This window comes from Leopardus geoffroyi, chromosome A1 (assembly GCF_018350155.1).
Source record: "Leopardus geoffroyi isolate Oge1 chromosome A1, O.geoffroyi_Oge1_pat1.0, whole genome shotgun sequence".
NCBI lineage: Eukaryota > Metazoa > Chordata > Mammalia > Carnivora > Felidae > Leopardus > Leopardus geoffroyi.
Genome location: NC_059326.1, coordinates 70,805,671 through 70,818,287, shown reverse-complemented (window position 1 = coordinate 70,818,287; position 12,617 = coordinate 70,805,671). Strand labels below are relative to the sequence as shown.

Below are 12,617 nucleotides of genomic sequence, written 5' to 3'. Positions count from 1 at the left end.
GCATGCATTTCTTAACCAACAGTAGCATGGGAAAAAGACTAGTTCAATGGGGGGGGGGGGGGTTGAGGGGAAGTCATGAAAAAAAAATGGAATGCTCCATCAAAAAAGGGATCTCACAAATAACTGATAGGTACTTTCACACTAAAAATATTGACAACTTGAAGAGATGCTCTTTCACTGACTTGTCACATACTGGCATCTAACACTGCAAGGAGACTTTAGAAATGATGGCACTAATCAGCCCATTTAGGGGGCACCCAGTGGGCTCACTCATTAGAGCATGGAACTCTTGAGCTCAAGATCACGTTGGGTGTAGAGATTACTTTAAGAAATCGGCTCATTTGGGCATCTGATGAGAGGTCAAGTTGCAAATATTGGACGCAGTGCTTTTCCACCAAAAGAGGGAATGCTGCGCCAACCACTCACATTCTCCATTCCTGGCTGACACAGAAAAGCTGTCAAAACTTCCTGATTGAAAAACAGAACAAAAAGACACTTTGGCTTGACTACTTACCATAACAGGAAAAAAAATATATTTATATGGCTTCTCTGGACAACCCACAACTCAGTAACAAATCACACTAAAGGGAGGTTTAGTAAAATCAATACTGAATGTCAGATTATATGCCAGAATACTGATTTTTTTAAAAGTTAACTGGGTCCCAAATATTGATTCTTTGGGAATAATTTCACTCACATTTATTTACTTATTTACTATTTTATTTTCATTTAATTTTTTAAAGTAAGCTCTATGCCCAAAATGTGGCTTGAATCTCATGACTGAGATAAGGAGTCACATGCTCCACTGACTGAGCCAGCCATGCACCCCTTTGTATTTTAATTAAAGTAATCTCTACACCCAATGTGGGGCTCAAATTCATGACCTCAAGATAAAGAGTCACATGCTCTTCTGACTGGGGACTGAGCTGGCCAGGCATCCCTCATTTATTCACTTTTTATCTATTTGTATAGTTACCTTTTTGGTTCAAGTTTGGCAGCCACTAATCTTGCTCCCATGGACCCAGTTTCAACAACATGATAATATATTTTGATGTCAACATGGTTGAAGATGTAAAATGTATCTCTTTCATGGAATTCTGACTGTGGAACAAAACTTAAAGGTAGAAAACTGGCTGCACAAGAGTCAAAACAAAACTTTAACATGAGGCACAAGTAGGAAAATTTGAGCTAGGACAGAGTTTTAGTCCTTCCTTATAAAAACGTTTAAGTTTTAAGCTGAAACTCTCCAAAAGCCAAAATTAATTGGCAGAGTACAAATTATGCTTCTTTAATATTTTAATTCTTACACATAAATACCTGTTAAAAAGAACACATCTAATATTTTCTATCTTTCCACTTATGATAAAACTAACAAAATAAATTTTAGAATATTAAATGTTATGAGCATACCAAAACTTACACATTTCAAAATTGAAACTTATAACTTCAGACTAAACCCACAACCTAAATAATTTAAGTGTGTGTAGTCAACTCTCCCAAAAGCATTAGCCAAACCAGTTTCATGATCAAGCTGATGCTAACTTCTACTACCAGGTCATACTAGGAGATTAAATCAGGTTGACCTGATTACACAAAATTTAATACACATCCCCAATAATTTTAATACTTTCTATAGTAACATCTTTATTATTGTTTTTAAATATAAAAGAATGGCTATAAAGGCATTTACTTTTTAAGAAAAGGTATAATACTAAACTCTTGCAATATATTATTTTATGGACTTGAATTTGTAATACAAATTTCATGGGCTTGTAATGAGGTCTTTTTGGCACTCCAGTAACCTTTTTTTTAATATATATAAGATTTATGCGTCTAACTTTTAATAGAGTCAGAACGTACAAAGTCCTAGCCCTTAGCCTAGTGCTTAGCATGTAACAGACACTCAGTGAATGCTGAACTGAATCTGAATTATTTAGTGCTAGAGTTAAATTTATATATTGTTAATCTGGCTTAAGTCAAAGATCTAAGTAATTGTGCTTCAGACATGTGAATGTAACCAATTTTGTCCAGGTAAAGACTGAATCCTTCTACCAAAAAAAAACGTATTTTTAAAAAGTAGCATAGAGGTTTTTTTCACGAACTTACATTAATAACACAGGCATCTTTTGCATGGCCTTTATCTGTAATGTAACAGCCAATAGGAAATCCAGGATTACAGAACCTCTGACCATCTTCTACATCATAACACCATGTTACAGGCATATTATCCACAATCCTAAGCACAGAAATAAAAGTCAAGTTAGAAATCATCAAACATGACTAACAAATACTGCTCAAAGCTGTGTTATGACTTCATAGAATTTAGATATCTATAAATGCCTTCAGATGTCAAAACTACAACAAAAGAATTTTGATAAAATGTAGTATTTCATAGGCAATAGCATTATGCCAATATTTGATATGCTGTAGTGAAGAAAAAGACTTTATAGCTTCATTGAAACTATAAATGTATACAGGAAAGAGAGTTTTATAAATTAATTTACTGCAGTTGCTAATTTAATATCACTATGTAGATCCATTGAGTATAATTTACCTTTCGCAGAACACTCAAAAGCTCTAAATTAGGTGCAAAGCAATGTATCTAGTTCCTTGGGAACAATTTAATGGAACAGCATAGAAGCAAATGTCCTTTACTACTAGGTAATTCAATAAAAAGGGGAAGAACATAACTGCAAGATGGAAAAATATTCAACTTAAGGGCCAGTGAAAAAGTGAAAATTACAGTCTTAATCTATTAAGCTGTGTAAATCCAACTTATGTGTAAAAGAAATGCTGCTATAAAACCAGAGAAACAAAAATTTAAAGTGCTATAGTGACAAAGAACTTTTTTAAAAACGGGATAAAAATAAAGAATAAAAGAATAAGATTCTGTAGCACTGTCTAAACTACATTAAGTCCGAGCATGTGGTCCCCAAATGCCAAGAGCACACTACAGGATACAAATTAAAAAATATTACTAAAAATATACTAGCTATATTACAGTCATAAGATGACTCCAGGGCATGTTTTATTTGTTAATTAATGTATGCCTTAGGAAGTAAAATTATGATTCTATATGCACCCAAGGTGTACATTAATGACCTAATAAAACATGTCTCATCACATTTAAATGCTATTTAATAGTACCCAATATACCAAATTTTAGAATCACCTTCACTATTAAGTTGCTTATTATTATAGCCAGCAGGCTAGCAGCTCCCATGAAAAGACTATAAAATATTAGAAGTATAAAAGCACTGCTACATAAAATAAATAATTCAGATTTTTTGGTAGCTTAAACAATCAGTTAATTGCTTTAATTTTTTAGATAGAGGATGAAATGCAATCAATGAATATATACAATATATTAATTATAATATCTTTATGCTTTCATCACAGAGAAAGTACTACATAAAAATTACAGTGCTAGCTATAAAAAGAGAAATTAAGCAGCAATTTAGGCTTTTTTAAAGCAAGCATCCTAAGTTTATCATTTACATAATGCCTTGACACAATAACCTTTTCCTGGTAATAGGAAGCATTTAAAAAAAGAACAACAAACACTTGGAAATAAATGTAATAAAATTTAAAGAATATAATTTTCAATTACTGCCTTGCTAAGTTAGGGAGTAGTACTTATTTAAATTTATAACACCAAAAATACTAAAAATCTTATTTTTAATCTTCACAGTGAAAAAGAAGGATTCAAAAGGATAAAGGTTGGCCCCAATTTTTTTTTTTTTTTTTTTTTTTTTACCATCTAGGACTTCTTTCCATTATTCTCCTTTACCCTCCATGGGCTCCATATAAAACACTTCTATTAATGAAGCCTCATCCACTAATAATTTTTCCCCAATAAATTAAATTCCCAGAGTTTCCGATCAGAACAGAATAACCCATGTTATCACAATATATTCAGAAAATTGTAGTGAAAAGCAAAGAAGCTTGGCATTTAAGTTATTCTATATAGTTTTAACATGGGTACATTTACACTATTGGTTAGGATTTTGAATTTTTAAAAACATTCTCCCACTGCTAGCTTGCTGAGATCCAGGATTAGAACTCACTAGACTAAAATACCTTCAAAGACCCCTCTCTGTCCAATAAGCTAGAAAACGTAAGTACTGTGATACCTAGTTATATAATTATACTTTTATAAATAAAATGTCACAAACACCTGGAAATTTGGGCAAGAAGTATAAGCACAAACCATGCAGAGCACAGCTGAAGGGAATTCGGTGCCTGGCGCTAGTATCAAAACACTAGTCTCAAGAATCAAGAAGTAGCTCGGGACAGAATACGGCAAGAAAATCCTCAAATTGTGTTCCAACATCCCAAATTATGAATTAAAAGTATTTGTCAATTTAGATAAGAAAAGTAACTATTCTTAATTAACCGTTCTCTAAATGGGTTGGCTTATTAGCTAATATTCGGTTATTGTAATTGTTTAAAAGGTAGTAAGGTTAAAAACGTCATGGGGGAAAAAACTACAGTTCATTCATGCAATGTAATACTACACAATTATGAAAAGAATAAGGTAGATACAGGTCTACAGATGTGCTTTTACATGACAAATGCCCAGATGTTCTGAAAAGAAATGCGCAAGTTTGCAGAATAATATGTACAATACTTCAGTTGCACTATTTTAAACAGGTACATTCCTGTTATATGCCTGCATATGCACAGAATATCTGGGAACACATGAGAAATAATACTGCTACCTCTGGGGAACAGGATTAAAGAAGTTGAGGGTGGTAGAAGATGTTTGCTTTTTACTTGATACTTTCCTACGCTGCTTGTGTTTTTTCACAGATATATATTGTTTCATAATTTAGAAAATGATTATGCTCTCCCCAAATGTCTCAGTGCAAAGGTTAATAAGAAGTGCTACATTCACAATAAAATTCCGTAACATAACACTATACTTTTAAAGGTCTTTCAGATTTCTAAAGGTTCATGCTATTTTATCTCTATCAACTCTGGTATCTATGCTGAAAATCAAGTTACACAGTAAAAACTTTCTGAAGTAAGTCAAAGACAGAAATGTACTCAACTTAGGGTTCAACTAAATTATCAATGTGAACCAACATTTTCCAAATGTGTAATGTACTGATTTAAAGACTAAAGCCCAGGGGCACAGTGGCTCAGTCAGTTAAGCGTTGGACTTCATTCAGTGCAGGTCAAGATCTCATGGGTTATGGGTCAGGCCCTGTGTAGGGCTCTGTGCTGACAGTTCAGAGCCTGGAGCCTGCTTCAGATTCTGTGGGTGTCTCTCTCTCCACCCCTCCCTAGCTCACGCTCGCTCGCTCTCTCTCTCTCGCAAAAATAAATAAACATTAAAAAACATTTAAAGACTAAAGCCCAGGGGTGCCTGGATGCCTCAGTTGGTTAAGTGTCCGACTTTCGCTCAGATCATGATCTTGTGGTTTGTGGATTTGAGCCCTGCATCAGGCTCTGTGCTGACAGCTCAGAGCCTGGAGCCTGATTCAGATTCTGTGTCTCCCTCTCTCTCTCTGCCCCTCCCCCACTCTCACTCTGTCTCTCTCTCTCTCAAAAATAAACATTAAAAAAAATAATAATAATAATAAAGACTTAAGTCCACTGTCCACAATTACCAGACGATATATTTGTGATACAGCTTAGAGTTTGGCTAATAGTTTCAGACCTGAAATCATAAACTCTTCTGATACAACAATAAAATGATTAATCACCAGCAAGTTTCAAATTTTTTAGGCAGAATATAGCGTAAGTTTGCAACTGATATACCTATCACAAATTACTGAATCAATTTCATTATCAAATGCTAACTTCATAAACTATTTTAAATTGTTTATTCTTTTTATTATGCATTTTGGCAACAAAGAGTACTTATGTTAATTCCATCATAAATTAGTTAAAAATATTTCTAAGCTACTGAAGAAGAGGTGCTTCTATTATCTTTAGGAGCAAGCTTCTTGACAGTATTCCAAGAACAGAGGGTAGAAGAAATAACTAAAAATCACCTATAGGCCTGAAGTCATTCTTTATTCTGTCAACAAGTGAGTAGCTATTAATAGCTAAACGAATAGAGTAGCTATTACTCTAAATGTTTACACCTCCTAGAGTAAACGGAGGTGAATGAGGCTAATATGAAACTCTAAAAACTGAGCCTTAGATATCATTTTGAAGGCTGTTAACAATTTGAAGCAAACTGAAAATACCAAGGAAAATTTCAATTACTTATGAATAAGCAAATGTACCCAACTTACACTGATTCAGCAATTACATAGTATTCTCACAGTACCAAAGAAATGAGGAGATTTCAAGTTCTTGTTTGCACTGAGGCTTAAAAGAGGAAGAAGCTGACACAAGTGTAATGGGCAAGTGTCCTTCCTTATTCCAACGGTGTCCTGCTATGAGAAACTTGTTCCCATCTGGTTTAGCAGACTGAAACAGATTCTATCAAGGTCTGGCCAATCAGAATGAATTCCCCTAATTACAGACTAGTTCATGGATGGGCAGGTGACCCAAGGTTGCCCCTCTCTTAGGACTTTTAGGGGGCAAGATAGAATGGCAGGCTCCAACCACAGTATTTGAGCCACAGGGTCTGGGCATGTCAAACTGAGATGAATGGTTCCTAACCTCCCTTGCACTGGGCAAGTGAGCATGAGATACTGATAGGATAAACATTCAAGAGGAAGTACATGAAGACAGGCTTCTTGTTCACTATCTCCAGTACCTTATACTTTTTAGAAGAGGCAAAACATATGTAAATTAGAACCCCACACAGAGTAAGGTATTTGTCAGCAAAATTATCTTGAAGAATAATGATCATACTTCAAAAGTTGGATTTTCAGACCCTTTTAAAAATATTCTACATTTGAATTATGTATAAAGAGTCAATACTACCTTATTTTTTTGAGTCAACTACTTTAGAAGCAAAAATAAAATAGGTTTAAATGCTTTTTGATAGCAACACAAACTGGTAAAGACCTAGTTAATGTAACATCACAGTGTATAAAATAAAAAACAGGTTACTCAAAATGTAACTGTTTTATTTGAAGCAGATGCTATGTATCAAACATTAAATGAGGTTCAAGTTTGTTTTCCCATGGTCTTTTTTAAGGCCTCCAAGTATAAAATAACAGTATTTTTCTAGATGACTGATCCAGGTCCTTTCCCCAAAGCATGAATATGTTCCTATTAAATACATGTGAAAAAAAGAAGTACTCTAGGTACCAGGTCTAGGAACCAAAAGAAGTACCAGATATTACAGTAATCTAAGCAGTTAAAAGATGATACTTTAAGCTGTCAACCTTAGTAATCCTTGGCACCTAAAAGTCAGACTTCATGCTATTACTATCAACAAAAAAATCAACGGATTTGCTATATTTTACAGAGTTAATGAAGTAATTTATACAGTCAACGAAACAGAGGTTTCATCTAGAAAAGGAAAATACCAACAGTCCAAAATCTCCATGTCTTACCAGTGATGCTGATAATTCAGTAGCATGCTTTTTTTCAAGAATTCTAATTTTTGTTTGTCTTCAGCTTTCTCTGTATGGTATGTTTTTGTACAGACAAGCTTGCAGGTCTCCTCCTTATTAAATGTAAACTGTATTAAAATAAAGTGAAAAGCAAATTAAAAAATATCTAGGTCCTTCACACCTATGCCATAAGCAGAGTAAAAATACTAGTCTTGTCAAATTACTTCAGTGCATTAATATTGATAATAAATATTGTAAAATTTCTCATACTTCAATTACATTTAAATTTTTATCTATTTCTCTAAAAATCTAAATCAATTTTTCTTTTGATAAGTAACATTTTTTATTTTTATTTTCAATAATGTGAATCCACTCACCTTTTAAATGTAAATGAACCTTAAAAGGGGAAAAAAAACCACATGTAGAACAAAATGGAACATCAGTTCTTCTATAGTAATGGCCTCTGATGTTTTGAAATTATGGAGTTGAAGGCTTTCTAGTAATAAGCAGACAAGTTTTTATGCCCATATATTCATTTGATGGATGTTTGTTAAGTGCCCCCTATGAGCCAGGTAACAGAGATTCAGCAGTAAGTAATAGACTGTGATGACACAAGAAAAAGTCAAATTTGGATGTCTAAAACTCAGGGTAAATGTGCTTCTCTTTTTACACACATTTGAAAAGACTGTCAATTTTCATGATCTTATTTAAATAAAATTGAAACAAATAAGGTTTAAACAAAAATTGATAATTTAAAAGTTAAAACACTAAGGAGTCCTCCAATTTTGGAGCCTAGGACTTATTTCATGTGTAAAAATAATGGTATTCATAACATACTGCATAATGTAAGTTTACTTTATCAAGATCCGCTTATGTCTTCATTTTAAAAACGTATTTCTGGGGCACCTGGGTGGCTCGATCGGTTAAGCCTCTGACTTGGGCTCAGGTCATGATCTCACGGCTCGTGGGTTCGAGCCCCATGTCAGGCTCTGTGCTAACAGCTCAGAGCCTGGAGCCTTTCAGATTCTGTGTCTCTCTTTCTCTCTGCCCCTCCCCCGCTTGCACTGTCTCTTTCTCTCTCTCTCTCAAAAATAATAAACATTAAAAAATTAAAAAAGTATTCCCTAGTTTTCTAAAGGCTGTAATTTATTAAACTATATATAGTCTGTAATTGTATACCATTCAATAAACTCAAACTTTATTACATGGAGTTAAAAAAAAAAAAACCTTGCATATGTTTCACTTTTAAGCAGTTCAATCCTTTGCACATGATTAAAACACCTAAACCAGTTTTTGTGCAGGAGCTGGCAGAGGAGAGCTTCAAGCGCAGCCCACTGCTGCCACCTGTCAGCTAAGAGTTAAGTTTTGTCTACATTGCTACTTCTGTAAATGTAGCAATGTTTGTGCAATTATCTAATATTCTTAACCTTATATACACCTTGTAAGTTCCTTTTTAAAGGGAGGAAAATGAAAAAAAGAAGTATACATACTAAGGAATTAGAGGGTAAGTGTCAAATTTACATTCAGCATAGACATTGCTATTACACTAAAAGTGGCAAATCTTACGCCTCCATCCAGTGCTTACTGGGTTTAGGCAAGTCAACTCTGTGTTCAACTGTGAAGGAAAATAGTAAAACTAGAGAGGATGCTTAATCATCATAATAAGCATTTATTAACTCATGTAATCCTCCCACCTTTGAGGTAGTCTCTTTTGCTGAATCCTTCTCATCTTCCTCACCTAGTAACACCAAGTGCCCCAAGGCTCAATCCTTGGAATCCTCCTCTTCATTATCTATACCCACACCCCCTTGGGGATCTCATGAGTTCCTGATACACTGATTTTTACACCAATGATGATTTTCAAATGTATATATCTAGACTGAACCCCTCCTCCAATGCCAGACACATATTCAAGTGTTTACATCTCTATTTAAATGCCTAATTTCCCATTCCCCCCAAACCTGCTCTTCCCAGACTGTCCCATTCTAGAAAACAGGAAATCCACACCCCACATGCCATCCCTTAGCAAATTCTGTTGTACTGACCCCACCTTCAAAATGTAGCCAGCTTTTGAGATTCTGACAACACAACACCTACTCCTATACTCCATGGTCTGAGCTATTATCGGTTCATACATATCTCTACTATTCTGTCAGCCTCCTAACCAGTCTCCTGGCTTCTCTCCTTGCTCTCCCATGGTCCTCCTCAACACAGCAGCCCTAGTGATCCTGTTAAAATTTAAGCCTACTCAATATCCTTCAGTGTTAACCATCTTGCTCAGATATACAAGCCAAAGTCTTTACAGTGGCCTAGGAGTTCCTATGTGATATGGTCCCACTGTTTCTCTGCCCTCATTCCCTGCTATTCTCTATCTTGCTCACTCGCTCAAGTCACACCAACTATTTCTGTACCTTCAGCCCACCAGGCAAGCTCACATCTTAGAACGGGTGCATGTGCTGCTATCTTCACAGAGAACATTCCCCCAGATATTCACATGGTTCACTCCTTTACTTGCCTCAGGTCTTTTGCTCGAATGTTACCTTCTCACTCAGCAAGACTTCTGCTGGCCCAATTAAAATTGCCAATTCTTCATTCACCTTCCCTGACTTATTTTTGATAGTTTTTCCATCAGCAATGGACACAGTATGTACTTTAATAATTCATTTTGTTTCCTTCTCCTCATCAGAATATAAGGTCCATGAGGACAGAGATTTTTGTCTCCGATCACTGCTGCATGCCATACCTACCACAGTGCCTGGCACGAACATACTAACTGAGTAAATAAATATGGATGACTGGTTAGATCTGGGATGAGTCTATGACCCTGAGAATGTGGCTCCAGCTTCACATAACACACACAATCTTGTTTTCCTGACCTCAACAGCAGTCATAGATAAAAGACAGCAAAGCAGATTTGAGGTTTTGTTTTGTTGCTGGTTGTTACCATTGTTTTTACTGCAGATCTAAAATAAGGCAAAATAAGAGGTGCCTGGGTGGCTCAGGTGGTTAAGCATCGGAGTTGGCTCAGGTCATGATCTCACAGTTTGTGAGTTTGAGCCCCATGCCAGGCTCTGTGCTGACAGCTCTCAGAACCTGGAGACTGCTTCAGATTCTGGGTCTCCCTCTCTCTCTACTCCTCCCCGACTCATGCTCGCTCGCTCTCTCTCGCTCTCTCTCTCTCTCAAAAATAAACGTTAAAAAATAAGGCAAAATTCTATGAAAATAAAAGACAAAGAATACTGAATCAATACTGAAAAATATGAGTCATTGCATTTATGGCTGACTTGAATGAAAATCTAATCTCTTATCCCCATGTTTCTGTTTACCTATGCCTTAGTCTTAAGAAATGCCTACTCTGTCTCTTTAAGCTTGGGGGACTTAAGGATTTTGTTTTAGCACAAATCTTGATCCTAAAAACTTCTAGGAAACTCATACAAAATGTGAGATGCACGTCTCTCCATTTTAAAGCACTCCTGTTCTATTTTACCTCAACTCCTGGTTCAAAATTAAATGTGCAAAGTACTAGGCCTAGAAGAAGGGTCCTTTGCATAAGCAAGGCTGTCTTTTCCTGTAAATAAATATAACCTGGAGGGAACCTACCATGGACAGAATTTGCCCTTAAATTCTTCCCCAAAGGGACAAACTTCTTCCGGGGTTTGAATATTTTGCTGGCCTTTCCTCTGTTTATCTGCAACCTGCTATGAGCTGTTTACTGCAAGAAACTCCTGCTGTCCCTCAAGTTCACTGACGATGTTACTGATGCTCTTTCCTTCCATTATTTCTCAAGGCAAAGGCATAACTAAACAGAATGATGGGGCTGAGGCACCACAGGAATATCTTAAGTTGATTGTATAATTTAATAAATATGCCTGAAAATCACCCTCTACTATAAAAACAGTACAATAACTTCCAAAGTAATCTTTCAAAATATCACATCAGGGAGTGATACACAATTAAGATGATACACAATTAATATGCTTGCCCGGCACAGTAATACCCATGTCCATATACTTTGAGCTCCTTCCTTCCCAGTGGCCTCATCCCATATGCCTTCAAATCTGTCTTTGAAAAAATTTTAAACTACGGGCATCTTTAGGGTAGAAATTTTTAAATTATAATTATTTTAAGAGGACTTATGGTTGAAAACTGTACAATCGTATACTTAACGTGGACTAAACTTGCACAATTATGCGTCTTTTCCCAGTGTAGTGTAGTGTTAGAGGGGATTAGGTGGGTAGTGGGACAACTCTAGGTTTGGGGATTTGCTGGACAGACGCTCAGCACAATGAAATGCCAAAGAAAATAGATGGCAGTGCTTAGTGAGAAGCAGAGAAGGCAGCTAACCATAGGGTCTAAGTCGTAGAAGACAAGGATGAGACACTGAGAGAGGAATTAGCCTGGGGAATAAAACCTGGAGTCAAGTTACAGCAATTAAAATGAATACAGAGAGATGTCCAAAGTAGAGACTTAAGGGAAAAATTCACAGTGCAGAATAATATGTTAAATCATAAACAAGTAAGTCTAATTTTATTTATATATGGTTGTAAGTACATGGGAAATTTCAGGAAAGATTAATAAGAAACTGTGATGTAATGGGGCGCCTGGGTGGCTCAGTCAGTTGAGCATCCGACTTCGGCTCAGGTCATGATCTCACGGTTCGTGAGTTCGAGCCCCACGTCGGGCTCTGTGCTGACAGCTCTGAGCCTGGAGCCTGCTTCAGATTCTGTGTCTTCCTCTCTCTCTCTGCCCCTTCCCCACTCATGCTCTGTCTCTGTCTCTCAAAAATGAATAAATGTTAAAAAAACAATTTTTTTTTAATTAAAAAAAAAAAACTGTGATGTAAAACTGGGGGTAGGGGGAGAAAGACTTACTTTTCATTTCATATTATTCTGCATCATTTAAGTTTTTATATGGTGATACATTGTTATGATAAACTAGTTTAATTTTTCTAAAAGAGAGTGAGCACCATTCTTTGTGTAGCAGGGGGAAAAGATGTAAAATGAACAGGGTACTGCACAACACGGAAGAAAAATAGGCTTAAGTGTTCACAGATTTAAAAGAATAATTCTAGGGAGCGCCTGGGTGGCTCAGTTAGTTGAATATCCAACTCTTGATTTTGGATCAGGTCATGATCTCACAGTCTTGGTATCA

The 12,617-nt window shown here is 35.9% G+C and overlaps 1 protein-coding gene across 1 annotated transcript in view; it reads right to left on the bottom strand.

The window, feature by feature from the left end:
* TM9SF2 (transmembrane 9 superfamily member 2) overlaps positions 1–12,617 on the bottom strand; it is a 65,337-nt gene that overhangs the window by 28,107 nt on the left and 24,613 nt on the right. Inside the window, exons 4-6 of the mRNA XM_045445073.1 lie at positions 7,467–7,594; positions 2,107–2,236; positions 977–1,101 (exon numbers count right to left, since the gene is read on the bottom strand). Coding sequence (XP_045301029.1) covers positions 977–1,101; positions 2,107–2,236; positions 7,467–7,594 — 383 coding nt within the window. The remainder of the gene's footprint in view (positions 1–976; positions 1,102–2,106; positions 2,237–7,466; positions 7,595–12,617) is intronic.